The 15,475-nt window shown below is 36.0% G+C and overlaps 1 protein-coding gene across 1 annotated transcript; it reads left to right on the top strand.

Moving 5' to 3' along the window:
* The first annotated feature begins 1,110 nt into the window (after nt 1-1,110).
* Nucleotides 1,111-14,918, top strand: Snr1 (SWI/SNF related, matrix associated, actin dependent regulator of chromatin, subfamily b, member 1). The gene is made up of 8 exons (XM_028171061.2): nt 1,111-1,338; nt 2,364-2,554; nt 3,289-3,451; nt 4,098-4,245; nt 5,032-5,243; nt 6,406-6,582; nt 7,535-7,673; nt 13,367-14,918. The coding sequence occupies exons 1-8, from the start codon at nt 1,258-1,260 to the stop codon at nt 13,456-13,458; spliced, it is 1,203 nt and encodes a 400-aa protein (XP_028026862.2). The 5' UTR covers nt 1,111-1,257; the 3' UTR covers nt 13,459-14,918.
* Nucleotides 14,919-15,475: the final 557 nt, after the last annotated feature.

Raw genomic sequence — 15,475 nt, 5'->3', positions numbered from 1 at the left:
AGTGTGTATAACTATAATACATATATTTTTCATACAACACTTATTTGAAAATATTTTCATAAAAGATATCTAATTTATTTAACATATTATTTATAAAATTATTGTCTTTTTCAACATAAATCACTTTGATGTCCTTCTGCCCTTGGATTTGATAATAATATGGGCAGGTTTTTTTAGAGACAATATCCCGTTGCATTGTTCTAAGTAAGGCACCGTTGTTATATTAATTTCATATTTTCTGCTAGCGTATGGACATTTCACTTCAATTATAGTTTCTTCGCCCAACACACCATCAGGAGATCCAGCAAGATATGGGCCCTCTTGGCTAATGAAAATGCCACATGGCTCCACTATCGTGCAGCCAGTCCGTGGATCATCGTCTTCGACTCTTTCAGCACGACCAAAATTAAAATTTTGGTATTATAGCTCTAATCTGAAAAAAGGAAAATAATACATTAGGTAGTTGGTAGGTAATGTATGTAATATGAGCAATTCTTTCTGCACAAGTTACAAGGAATAAAGTTCTTATGGTACACAATTTAATATTATTATTATAATAGCTACTGGAAACAGTTTGAGAGAAGTTTTTTAAGTTAAAATAAAAGATCAACATTGTACCTTTCGACAAGATCCACTTTTTTCCTCGTAAAGATGCACCACGTTTTCTCAACTCCTCCTTTAATTCTTTAACTATCCAGTTGGAATACATGTTGTAAAACTGTTTAACACTACTTAGAAAGTAATAAGAATCGTATCAAACTCACAAAATGCCGAAATATCACGAACGCAAAACATTATCTTCTTATTCTAATTTATATCTTATTATAATTTATATTCTTATTTTTAATTTATATTTTTATTTTTATGAAAACTGATAATATGGAGTGAAATGAAATGAAGATGTCAAGAATGTCTCAAATTAATATTTGAGACATATATTAAAGGGATCAACTGGGATGAAATTAAAGGAAATAAGATGAGACGGGATGAAATATAATCTCAGTAAAATGATGGTCATTCACTGAGATTTTTTCAGTGGACTTTTGGGAGGATCCCAAGAAGTTACGTCCAGTGGCTTTCCAAAATAATATATGACCTAAAGGTGTACGTTACCAGGTCATAAAATTAAAAAAATAATTGGATACATAAATATTCACAGAAACGATTTATAAATTTTACCCCTATCAAATTAACATTATTATACAATTCTTGAAGTTAATGTAATTATTTTATCAAAGGAACAACACAACTACAAAAATGGCCTTACGTACGTACGGCGATAAGCCGATAAGTTTTCAAATCGAAGAAGGAGGAGACTTTTATTGTGTTGGCTCAGAGGTAAGTTCCATACATTTCTTGATTAAAATACATCGAACTACTCGAAACATAATTTTAAAGATACGTTATTAAAAATTATTTCATTCACTAACGGAGCTAGTCTTTCTTTTGTCGAAGAACATCGTTCCTAACCTCGAATCTGGTTTATTAGACAAACTTGCCTTTTAGAATTATTCTTAATTCGATGAGACTTGGTTTCCATTACTGTAAAGCAGACTATAGTTTATTGTCCATCAAAGTATACGATAAAAAATAGAACAATAGGTCTATAACACTTATGAAAATGGAATACAAATTTTGGAGATAAAATAACTAAGGAATTTCTTTAGAAGGCAAAACTGAGCTGTAATAATTATGTTGCCCTTTGATGACAATTCTTTAAAACTCCATCCATATCTAACAAAATCCCAAATACATATACATGTACAATAACATCAATAGCTTAGAAACCTAAGATTTTAATTAAAGAGATACAAATCATGAAAGTTTCAGTACATTTTAACTACTGGCTTAAGATACCATACTGTACTTTTTATCTTTTATTCTGTATCTAGTTGCATAATTCAGTGCTCATGTGAAATTTCTCTCTATAATCTTCTATTCTACAGTAGAACTTTCTAAAGTGCCATTATGAATTGTATTGAACAAGTAAACAACAGTGATTGCTTGCAGTGCAAATTAAAACAAGTTGTGGCACCCAATGCTGTTTCTGCTCTTATTTTTTTAGATGAGCAATGATGTATTTTCTTCAGTGTTTCTGAATTGTATAAAAAAAGGTCTAATTTCGTATTTATTATATTCATTTCATTATTATTTTTCATGGCATATTAACACTGTACTAACTACTGTCATTTTTATCACAAATAATTTAAATGATTACACAGTAACAGTAGTTTTCATTAAAAGCAATGCAAAATTATATTGTGGTATCGAAAAGAGAAGTTTTAACTTGAGACTCCCAGATTTTGTATTTTGATTAGTCTTATGCCTGCTTAAAAATGCAAAAAAATTTACTATTGCCTTAGGTCGGGAATTACCTGCGCTTGTTCCGTGGGTCACTCTACAAGAAGTACCCTGGCATGTGCCGGCGTACCCTCACCAATGAAGAACGTAAGCGATTAATTGACAACGGTCTTGGTCCTCATGTGCTGTCCAGTTCAGTTTCACTATTGAAGGCGTCAGAAGTTGAAGACATTATTGAAGGGAATGATGATAAGTACGTTATTATAAACATTTTGTGAAATATTAAAAGCGACAATTGCTGTGTTAGCATAGATGGGTGAATGAGTTCATCAGATGGATGATAGTGAAGCTACCTGAAGTAGTCAGTCAAAACAATAGACCTTAAAGTTTTGGTGGGCACCTGGCACTATTGAAGTCCACGAGCGACATTAACTACTTACCATCATATTGATCGTATGTTTGTCTTCTTTTAAGGATAATAAAAAAAAATGCATATTGTTACGTGCTGGGGTTCGGGATAAGTAAAATTCACCAAACTTACAACTTAAAAACTGTATTCAACACTTAAAACACTTAAACACTTTACAAACACTTTAAAACACTCAACAAACACTTTAAAACTCTTAATTCGCTTGTTCCGCTTCACTTCAGGTGATCCGTTCGGTGTTTCGCTTCGAGTAGTTCCGATTACTGACTGATTGCGCGCCATCCCTACAACGCTTGTAGGGCTGATACCTTATCCCTAGAACCATCGAGAATATTCCACACATCTCTAGTCGTAGTTCCCGCTATCTGAGAATAGATGGTGTTGTAATTCTCGAGCATTCTGGATCCTTCGATATTCGTTCGACTATTCGGCGATAGATGGCGTTACTCTTACCGGCGTAACAATATCAACGAAATCTTAAATACTATGAATTGTATATGAAACAACAGTTGTCCATTAAACTATTTACAGCTATGACACAGCTTTAAATTAATTTATAGATACAAAGCAGTGTCCGTCAGCCAAGAGTTGGCGACACCCCGTGAGAGCAAAAGCAAGAAGCCACACACTCCATCATGGCTGCCAGTCATGCCAAACTCTTCTCATTTGGATGCTGTACCCCAGGCTACTCCAATCAGCAGGAGTAGAGTGCATAATAAGAAGGTAACATGGATGGTAAAGTCAAAACCTAAAGTCCAGTTGCGCTTCAGGTTCTGACTTCTAGGTTTACCTAGTTAATCATGTTTGACATGAGGCCACACCTTAAGGTCAACACAACACATTTAATTTAGCTTTTGATTAAGGATAGATAGTTGAAAGTGAACTGGAACACCAGTGATAATAAGATATTGTTGAACATTGAATAAATATCTCAAAATCAGAGACACATCGTATGATAAATAAGAGATTTTGGAATGGAATATTGGAATTAATGTAATATACTATAGTTCTATAGTATCTTATACCTTTAAACGAGCAATTCTTGTATATTAATATATATGTATATAATCTGAATCTCGGAAACGGCTCCAACGATTTTTATAAAATTTAGTATACAGGGGATTTCGGGGGCGATAAATCGATCTAGCTACGATTTATTTTCAGAAAATGTTGTTTTATTCGTGTTTTCAATAATCAACTCTTCCCGACATCTATTGGCGAATAATAATACTATTTTTCTTAATTGAGGGCAACTAACCGCTTTAAAGAAACTATAAGAGGGCGTTATAAAAAAAACAAAAAAAAAACGAGCAAAGCTCGGTCATCGTCTAGTCATTATTGAAACTAGCACAAAATGAATACTTTTCAGGTGAGAACATTCCCAATGTGTTTCGATGACACAGACATGACTGCAATGCTGGAGAATGCTTCGCAAAAGCAGGTGCTTGTACCGATTCGATTGGACATGGAGATTGAGGGTCAAAAACTCAGGGATACATTTACATGGAATAAAAATGGTATGTTTAACTGCATTTATTTCCAATTCTGCTTGTTTATTCTTAATTTCTGATTTCAGAAAGTATAAGACGACGCTAAAAGTTGTGGGTGTAGATATAAGTGTTAACTGCTTTTCACACAGTCAACTCGGTCACACGGTTATGTAGCTCTGTCACATGTTAGCCATCCTAGCAATCTGTATGCTTTGATCCCCGATGGCTATACGTCTATGTCGTGTATAGAGAAGCATTACTTTAAATTAGATTTTTCTAAATACCTAAATGACGGTGCTTATAAACCAAAAGATATGTCCTAAAACTGCTGCCCAAAGTCGCTATTCCACGCGGACGGAGTCGCGGACACAGCTAGTCTTTAACTATAACTATTCTTTATAAAGTTTTTTAATCATGTTTAATGAAAATCGTTGGGCTGCAGTAAGTGCTGAAGATCAGGAGCACCTTGTCCAACTGTCTTGGATCACAGGAACAGTTCCAATGGGCCCTGTAAATTTGGTTTAAACATTTTTAATGTTTTGTTGTTTTCATTCTATATTGTTCTTTTTTTTTATTGCCCTTGTAGACAGACGAGCATACGACCTACCTGATGGTGAGTGGTTACCGCCGGTCATGGACTTCAGCAATGCCAGGGGCAGAGCCAAGCCACTGCCTACCGAGCACAACCCTTACATAAATTTAGGAATACGCTCCTTAATTTTTATATCCCTAATGTGTATGTTCTCACAAGGATGGAAGGCAGCCTATTAACAAAGTTTTGAATAAATAAAAAAGTAGAAGAATGTTTTCCAGAATCAATAATAACACCAGAACAGTTTGCCGAGGTGCTGTGCGATGACTTAGAGTTGAACACGAGCACTTTCATACCGGCTGTGGCCTCCTCGATCCGGCAACAGATCGATGCCTTCCCGAGCGAGCCTCCTCCCATACTGGAGGAGCACACCGACCAGAGGGTCCTCGTCAAACTCAATATACACGTTGGAAACACTTCACTGGTAGATCAGGTATGTTCATTTTACAAAGAAAACTCAAATTATTAATATAGAAGATGTAATTGACATGTGTAATGAGTAGAGGTCGGAGTAGGTAGATTGATTTAAGGTCGTTGACGTCAAACATAGAGGATAATATCGATATGCCTCCAAAATACCGGAACTTCATATTTATTGTGATATTTGTTCCGGAATTTTTAAATTAGCATAAATCTGTGTTTAAGGTGGAAAACGTATTAATAATATTAATCTACGCTACCAGTACTAGCTAATGGTGAAAGAAATCAGTATTTTATTTTATACAAAAACACCTTGGAATATATTTCGTCCCTTTCTGTTGAATTAGAAATGACGCTTGTCAGTATGAGACAAAATTTAGGCTTTTTGTTACTTTATCTCATAAATATAGAAATTGTATCTGATGATGATTACAAATAATTTTTTTCAATTAAAAAAAAATTATAATTATGGATAAAATGGCATGGCTATCCCACCTTTCAAACCGAAACGCATTATTGCTTCACGGCAGAAATAGGCGGGGTGGTGGTACCTAACCGCGCGGAATCAAAAGGTTTTACCGTCACAAAATATTATACAAAAATTATTATTCAATATAATAAAGGGACTAGCGGACTCGACAGACGTCCTGCAAATTTCATTCAAGTCGATCCAGCCGTATAGTTGCAGTATAATAAATAACCTAGATACCTACTGCAGCGCCATCTGCCGGGCTGATTTGTGAATCTAAACGACCCAGGGTGCCACCCAAACGCATACAAAAAAATCATTCAAATCGGTCTAGCCGTTTAGGAGGAGTTTAGTGACATCCACACGCATAGAAGAAATCTATACTCTATACTAATATTATATAAATCTACAGTGGTTTTTACGGATGTTCCGTTATAACTACTGAACCATGCGTCCGATTGACTTGAAACTTGGTATCCATGTAGAAAATACATGTACTTAATGGATAGGATAGGAATATTTATATGAGTGTTGGACTCCCTACACCAGTTGCGGGGGCGTTAATGATGAGAATCTTTGTGGGGGTGAGAAATAATGTCAATTTTAAATAGCAAGCGAAGCGGTCGGGTACAGCTAGTATATATTATATAAAGATATTACGCTGGATATTTGCTATTTGGTATTGAATGTATGACTGGTCTACCAGGTGGAGTGGGACATGGCCGAGAAGGAGAACAACCCGGAGCAGTTCGCGATGAAGCTGTGCTCGGAGCTGGGCCTCGGCGGGGAGTTCGTGACCGGCATCGCGTACTCCGTGCGCGGGCAGCTCGGCTGGCACCAGCGGACCTACGCCTTCAGCGAGGCGCCCCTGCCCGTGGTCGAAGTGCGCACCACATATATGCTACTTTTTTTTTCCTACCCATGCTGATAGCCTTGAGAGGCTACTTCAGCTTTACCCTAACGTGTGTAGGTGAGCTCAAGGGGCTCAAACCGGAGTGTTGCTAACACTGAGCCTAACAAGAGCTGCGCTTCGTAGAATCTACCATCGGATCGGAAACGCGACCCACTGAGAAGATCCGGCGAGAAACTCAGTGGGCTGTGTCTATGGGTTAATTTACTCGTCGAGCCCTTCGTCGCAAGCGACGGGTTCGACGAGAACCATGACCGGTGCTTGTGGTACCTAAAAGCACCGTTAGTGGATCTGGAGGATCCGTAATGACGTGTTTACGTCCGTGGCGACGTCAACTGTTTACCATTCGGTCTACAGGATCGGGTATGCACTTGAACAGTTCACTATTTCTGTTCACAGTATATCGAGGGTTGGAAGGCCTGCTTACAGAAGAGCCATTTAAAGATTACAATTTCTAAAATATCAAAGAAAACTTCTTCAATTATTTGAATGGAGTAAACTTAATTGAAATTCAATAAAAAAAAAGATCGAACTGTTGATGCTGACACCAAATAACCTTTGATTACAACTCTTGGAACTCTTTGGAACCTCTGGATCTCCAGAGGGACTTCGGTTCCCTCTGTATTTTGTACCGTATGTTCCGTGGGGAGTGCTCTGAGGAATTGTTCGAGATGATACAATTTTTACCGTTGGTAGGACCTCTTGTGAGTCCGCACGGGTAGGCACCACCACCCTGCCTAATTCTGTTGTGAAGCAGTAATGCGTTTCGGTTTGAAGGGCAGCCGTTGTAACTATACAGAGACCTAAGAACTTATATCAAGGTTGGTGGCGCATTTACCAACTCCAAAAAACCAACTCTTTTATTATTAAGTCCCCGCAGTTCGATTACCATTTGTCATTTGAACATCCTCGAATTGTCACACAGACGCCGTATCGCGTCCCGTCGGAGGCCGAGCAGTGGGCCCCGCACCTCGAGACCCTCACCAACGCGGAGATGGAGAAGAAGATCCGGGACCAGGACCGGAACACCAGGCGCATGCGGAGGCTCGCCAACACCGCGCCCGGTTGGTAACACGACGCCCACTCACGGAGCCATACAGGCTCTTAAGGACGAGCGGAAAATGCAATTCCGGTGACTTGTAATTGAGGCAGTCAGCGCAAAAGTATCCTAAGTAGAGATGAAACAGATATCCGGTATCCGGCCTATCCGGGCATGTTTTCACTATCCGGCCGGATCACGGATAGTAAATCACTATCCGGTCGGATTTCGAATAGTAAAATTTAAGAAAATCTCATGGTTATACACAAGGCAATTAATACCACAATAGGTTATTGGACAACTTTTATTTTTATAATCGCACGTCAAAAGTGATTGTTTTATCAATTAGTTTGTTTAATACTCAAAATGAACAAGTGGCAAATTGTGGTGAATGAATACCAAATCGTCGTCGAACCGAGTCGTCGCGATCTCCGCTCACGTGCGACAACACCCGAACGCGCACGAATATTTCCGAAAGTTGATTTGAAAGATTTGAAGAATTTGATTTGAAGAAAAGGGCCGAATATCCGGTATCCGGTATCCGACCAAACCACTATCCGTTTCATCTCTAGTCCTAAGCTTATCATAGTATGGAGATAACGAGGCTGCAATTTACTTTTACACTGCTTCGTAGGCAAAAACAATACGTGCAAAAATAATGTTTACAAAGCCATCTGTTCTCTATGTGTGAGACTAGGGGCAGGCCGATTTTGCATCAAAATTTATTATCTTTTAAATAAATTACAATATATAAAGGAAAAATTGTGGGCTAGGACCCTTTTGCGCTGGCGGTCTCAATTGACCTCGATGCTCGCTGATGACGCGCAAGCTGTGACGTCACCAACTAGGCACGAGTATGAACAAACAAAATGAACGTTATTTTTATACTCTATTCCAATTACAAAGTCCCTCGTGACTTTTTTTCCTATCTAAGCTGATGGTCTAGACTCTAAGAGAGACCATGTCAGCGTCGCCGGGCTAGTAGGTGAGCTCACGGGGCTCAAACCTGACGTCCTTGCTAACACGTACCCTACCTAGCAAGAGCCGTACCTCGCAGAATCTACCACCGAATCGGAAACGCGGCGAGAAACTCAGTGGGCTGTGTCTGTGGGTTAATTCACTCGTCGAGCCCTTCGTCGCATGCGACGGGTTTTACGAGGACGGTGACCGGTGCTTGAGGTACCCAAAAGCACCGTTAATGGATCGGGAGGATCCGTAATGACGTGACCCTTTTGACACTTCTTAGAACGTAACTCTTCACCTTTCGCATATATTGAAATAATAATAATTTTTTTGTTCATGATGATGGTAAATCATCATTTAAAAATACACAATCAATCTAAATCATTATACAATTAATTCACACACACAATAACATAATAATAACTTCTGTCAAATGGGACCTCGTAATTGGAATAAAGTATAGATATTATATTAAATATGAATAAAATTATATATGCATACAGGGTGTGATTCTCGACTATGACTTTTTGACGATTATCAATAGATAGAATAGTACCGAATGAAATATTTAACAAGACATCTTAATGCATTTTCCGCTATTTACCCTAGTTCTTCTTTTAGTCTGCTTATTCACCATCTAAAGTTAAAAAAAAAACAGTATAATTTCGAAGGTGGCTATTAATTTTACACTTAATAAATTTGATCATGGCAACATTCGAATAAGTATTGAAGTGACTAAAAGAAACGGAGTTAATTGAGTTAAAGTTAAAAGTTAATTGAGAAATAAATACTTGCCTTTGAAATTAATATTTCGCTCAAATAATGCTAAAGAAATTAAGGGAATGTTTTGTTTTTTTTTGTCCTAAAATTATATAGTTTATCTGTCTTTGTTTAAATCTTAAGTACAAATTACTTATTTTATTATAACTGTTCAATATTTTTAAGTACAATACGATATTAGTAACTATTTTTTTTAATTTAGGTAAACTTAACAAGTAATGTATCTACGTTTTTTACTAAACTAAACTTCTAAACTAAAACCTATTTATTATTCACAATTACATTTATAAATGAATATTTTTTATCCCACCTACCCTCATATTAGTTATAAAAAATTTGTGGACCCAAATTAACACCATTAGATTAATTGCACAATTAATAATTACAATTGACACAAAAGAAGTATATATTGTTATACCGATTTATATTTATATAAAATTTATATATGTAAATGTGTGTAATGCGCTTGTAATTATAAAAAAACAACTAGTCGTTTCGTTCGTCCGTTGATCGAAATTCGACCATAAGCATTGACACCTTAAGATTCAAACTAATTTTTTTTTTTTTTTTTGTTTTTTGTTTTTTTATTGTCATTATTTTCTTATGACCGCCACGAAATCTTGTTTATAGCACTTAAGCTCGTCAATAGCTGCTAAACAATGATAAAGTAGGTAATTTACACGTAGGTAGTAGGTAATACACGCTTAAATAGCCAACCGAATTAACAAATTAAAACCATATTTTTTTACCCTGTTGGCACCGGTCAAGTTATAAATAAGTAGCGGCCCGCTCCGGCTCCGCTCGGGTCTATAACAAAAATTTCAACGACATTTGACGTTGTTTTGTTTTTTTAAACAAAAGTACACTTATTGCGGCATAACGATAATAGTCAGACATAAAATATGCTGTCGCGACACTTTTTGTAAATAATAATGTGTTCTACAACGTCGTTGTACATTATTTTATTCTGTCATATAGTTTTCAATCGTTTTCGCAGGGCACGCGACGTAAAGAATATTTTAGGTATTTTTTTACACCTAGGGTTACATTATTGGAGTTTTAGTAAGGGTCCCTAATTTTTTTAAAAAAATATTATAGCTTATGTCACTCGGGAATAGTGTAGCTTCCAAACAGTGAAAGAATTTTTCAAATTAGTTCAGTAGTTTCGGAGCCTATTTAATGCAAACAAACAAACAAATCTTTCCTCTTTATAATATTAGTATAGATAAAATTATTGTTTTGACATCGGTCCTTGATGCGTGTGTAAACTTTTCAAGTAAATCGCACGACTTGAGGCTGACGAAGACGTTCAAAGATTTCGTTACATACAAACAAACATAAAAACGAATGAGAAAATGATACAACTATTTTGTATATACAGGGTGTATTTAAAACGTTTCCGAATTGGAAAGTGGATTCAAGAGTACTACTCCTTAACTAAGCCGAAAATAAATATGTATTAATTTGAAAGGCTAAGTATAATTCTGGAGTGTCATATTACGTGTGATATAATATCTTGTGCTCAACAAAGTCAACGCGACGCGGATGGTAATAGCAGGGCGTTAGGTAATATCGACGAATCTGTACAAAGATTAGTCTTGACGAAGCACAACCGACGTTATGCCTCTGATGTCCGAGGCTGTTGCTTATTAAAGTACTTAATTATTATTTCGGAAAGCATTGATTATTAGAAGTGGCTCGATCTATGGTACAGGGTGTGGGCACAGCGGTGTTAGGTGCTAGTTTTGGCATTCTGAATGAACCTGTTACATTTGTACCTATTCCGTTTTGACCGCGCGCTTACTAGAGGGCGCTAGGGTATTTATTTATTTGGAATACCAAAAGTGCAATACAAATTATATTTAAAAAAAAATTTAGCTAAAACAAAAACCAAACAAGTTTAAACCATCAAAATCACAAAGTAGAAAGTGAACAAAGGAAAAAAAAGAAAATTATAAATTTAAGTTTATAAAAAATACAAAGAAAAGCACCGCAATACGCACATGTATACATCCACTTCTATTTTATGTGGATACATGTGTATTCTCCTCCTTGCGTCGATAATCTTCAATGCTGAGGGTTGTGACCTCATGAGGCTTTCTTGTTAAAATACACATGGATCCCGCATCCTTCCACGGCAGTGCTTTTGGAAGAGATTTAGTCCTTCGACGCCGCTGAAGCCTCATTTGAGGTCCGATTAATTAACCGCCGCCAGACATTCGGCATTGACTGTTTTTATGTTGGAAAGGTCGAACTCCAACTCAAACCTATCCTCTTTTCTCATCCTGGCTTGAGACCGGCATTGGCAGAGTTAACATAACGATGAGAATACGTATGTAGGTATATATACGTGAAAACCTAATGATACACATCGGACCTAACTCACTTTCCTACCTGCCCAGATATATTAATATTTAATACAATATATAGCAGCTCGTTCATATTATAAACTAATACATATTGAAAATAAGGATCCTTATTATACATATTTTTTTAAATAATTATCTATTATTATAGTATTTCAATAGTTTAATGGTTAATCCAATGAACAATTAATTGTTTTGTGACTAAACGGATAATTTATCTTTGTGTATAGGGTAAGGTTATGGCAGAATAATTGGGCTCTTGACTACTAGGCCAGGACGGATCCGTTTGCTCTTTGTCTGGCCGTAATGGATATTATAGTTGTATATTATGTACATACTTAAAGGTACTTAATATAAAATTACATTTCGTCACGGAATGCGACGTATAACAGTATTTGCAAATGTATTCAAAGCCTATCCAATACAAATAAAAGTATCAAGGTGCTGCAATATTCTTCTAAAATTTTTAAAGAAATTTTCAAATAAATTATCATTACACGGTCGAAATAATGTATGCCTTATCAAATACAATTTTCGTATTTATAACTTAGCCCTTAAGGTTGAGAATTTCACAGAAACCACAAGTACAAAACGTGTGTTCGTAGTAGTAATAGATTCGTAGCTAGAAATCCATGGATCACGACAACATCATATTTATAATTTTTGGTCCGAAATGAATTTCAGGGTCGTTCAGATTGAGTCGTTTTGTTTTCGTGTTAATTTTAATCAACAGCAGACAGACCCGTACGTTGTCCAAAGATGATCCTACTGCGAAGTAGGTCCTGTGAGACGCTATTTTCATCACAATCATGAGCTTTTAAATTCAATGTCTTGCATGGCGCTTCAGTGTTTGTAAATCGTTTTGTAGTATGTTTATGTTAAAACCATTGAATTTTGGTACTAACCTACATGAAATCAAACATACTTTTGTCAAGAGACTCTAGGAAATTGTAATATTATTTTGAAACCATCTTTGTTCTATTAATGAAACGTTTTGTTTATAGTTAAAATTGTAGAGTTTAAAATATATTTTTTAGTATTACGTTAATTTTTATTACACAAATGAAATAGTTAATATTTATTATAGATTGTTATTGATATAATTAAATAATTGACTGATTATACCTTCATACCTCACGTATATATTAATTAGAGACAATTTTGTGCAATTTTATATATTTTTATTAATCAATCAAATGCTTAATCTATAATGTAAGTGGACTGTTTTAATTTTATCACTAAATAAAAAAGATATTTTCGAAAAGTTAATCATTATTTTTTGATAAATTGTTTCATTTTGTATTAACCTCATTAACTCTCGGTTTATATTGGGTGATTCAATTGACACAATCTGCTTACCAAACAATTATGTAGTTTTAAGTGTAGGAATACTGTTTTATCGTAGTTTAAGTTCAATTTAATATGAAAAAAAAATTAGTTTTAAGCTTCTTTACTAGTGCTTATTGCTTTACATTGTAATGTAATAGTAAATAACTACGGAGAAGTTCCTCTTTAATTACAAGTAGATTCAGTATTCCTATGCTAGAAAAAAGAAAGTCGTCTAACTATATCATAATAAAGATAGTTATAAAATATTTTTTGGGTGCAGATGTGTCTTTGAGTCGCGCAGTCAACCGGCTGATCAGAGCTGACGAAGCACTGTTCCCGTCCACCCCGGAAAAGCGAAGAAAAAAGATATAAACTCAAGAATTGATGGAGGAAATGGCCTAGTAATCATCTGATGAAAACCCCTCGTCAAATCAATCAACTCAGTTTTGTCTAAAATTTTAAGATTATATTCATTTTATTAGGTTAATCATTAATTTTGATTTAGGGATAAACATTTTTTATTACAGCATAGGGAGAGACTACTTTTTAAATTCGATGAAAATTGAATCTCACTGATCGCTTAGTTTCTTGGTACTTGTAAAACATGTTGGAACGTATTGAACAGCTATAGAAGAAAATGATACTTATTTAATTTAAAAAAAAAAATCAGTAATACCAGGTTTTCTTGCAGTAAATTGTTATTAGTTCATTAAAACAAATATAAAAAAACCCCTAATTTTGAGTGTAAGATCCTTTAAAAATATTAAATAATCAATATCATTGTCCTACAAGCTATTTCGACTTCTAATAAGTGAAAAATAAAATTGAAATTAAAGTTTAAAAATAACAACGTAGTTCTGCTAAAGCTAAAAGTGCTTTGTTCCGCTGCTAGAACTTTTGTATCACAAATAAAGAAAAAAAAATATATATTTAAAACATTCCAATTTTGTCATTCTTACTCGATTTCAACCGTAAGAAGGTGGCCGGCCACGGTATGTAGTATGTTGTAGTTTTATAAAAAAACGATGTAGAAGATGATCGCGATTCTGGACTCTTATTTCAAGACATCGTTTCAAGTCACAGATTCCAAAACTATTTACTGTTCTAATAAATTTAATTTAAAAAAAGCTGCGTATAAAAGAGTTTTGAACAACATTCACTTCATTATAAGAAGTATATTCAAAAGGCGACGTTTCTATGCTAATTCAAGATTACATTGAGATTGGATGTTAAATATCAACACTGCTACTAGTTGAGGCAATTGTTTCGAAAACTAATGGCGATCATCGCGTCAGTAGTTATTACTGGTGGTAGGACCTCTTGTGAGTCCGCGCGGGTAGGTACTACCGCCCCGTCTCTTTCTGCCGTGAAGCAGTAACGCGTTTCGGTTTGAAGGGTGGGACAGCCGTTGTAACTACACTGAGACCTTAGAACTTATATGTCAAGGTGTGTGGCGTATTTACGTTGTAGATGTCTATGGGCTCCAGTAATCACCTAACACCAGCTGGGCTGTGAGCTCGTCCACACATCTAAGCAATAAAAAAATTGTAGGAAGAGGACTACTGCTGAACCCAGGTCTCTCCAAGGTCTCATGCCGACCGCACCCAGTGCCTCCCCATAGAAATGGAAGCAATACCTGGTTACCGCTCTGAACTCAATTCCATCGATGTCTGCATTTAGCGAACGTTTTTATTAGTTAAAATACATACTGATTTCGGATATCCGAAGCTTCAAAACTAGCTTTTTATTTTAGTAGTAGTAAGTGTGGTGTGTTGTAGTCCTGTATTAATACGGGGTCATATTTTTTTTTTTAAATAAAGTGATGCTTCGAATCTGTGTTTTATTCACAACCTCTAGTCAATTTTTGATTTCGTATAACCGCTGGATTGTCCGAATTCGATTCACTCTGGACCACGAATACAAGACGGTGGTGGTTTACCACCGGTGTGCGCTGTTCCCACCGCATACTGGTGGGAACAGCGCCCCTAGCGGCAAACGTAAGCAAACGTTTTAACTCCATACAAATTTGAGTTAACTTTAACGCTGTCGAGAACGTTAAAAAGCCCGCACTAAGCACTAATATGATATGGAGAGACCTCTCCTGCCAGTTTCCCAATGAATGCCTTAGTTGCCTTTTACGACAGCCACGGGAAATCGATGCCTGACGCTATTTCAACAGCAGCAATCCTTGACAACGGTCGAAAATTAATTGAAAGTAATGATTTTATTTAATTTCAAATTTCGCAAAGACGTTACTCCAGCACAAGACTACTACTCAATTATTGGTGGTATGGCGAGTTGTGAGTCCGCACGGGTGGGTACCACTACCCTGCATATTTCTGTCGTGAAACAAGAATGCGTTTCGGTTTGAAGGGTGAGGCAGCCGTTG

Source organism: Bombyx mandarina, chromosome 16 (genome assembly GCF_030267445.1).
Source record: "Bombyx mandarina strain Sakado chromosome 16, ASM3026744v2".
Classification (NCBI taxonomy): Eukaryota; Metazoa; Arthropoda; class Insecta; order Lepidoptera; family Bombycidae; genus Bombyx; species Bombyx mandarina.
The sequence above is the reverse complement of the archived record's forward strand: the minus strand, read 5'-3'. Positions and strand labels throughout refer to the sequence as shown.

Coding starts and splice junctions, on each gene's coding strand:
- Snr1 (XM_028171061.2), top strand. CDS start 1,258: ATGGCCTTACGTACGTACGGCGATAAGCCGATAAGTTTTCAAATCGAA. Junction 3,452..4,097: donor GTAGAGTGCATAATAAGAAG/GTAACATGGATG, acceptor AATACTTTTCAG/GTGAGAACATTCCCAATGTG. Junction 5,244..6,405: donor ACACTTCACTGGTAGATCAG/GTATGTTCATTT, acceptor CTGGTCTACCAG/GTGGAGTGGGACATGGCCGA.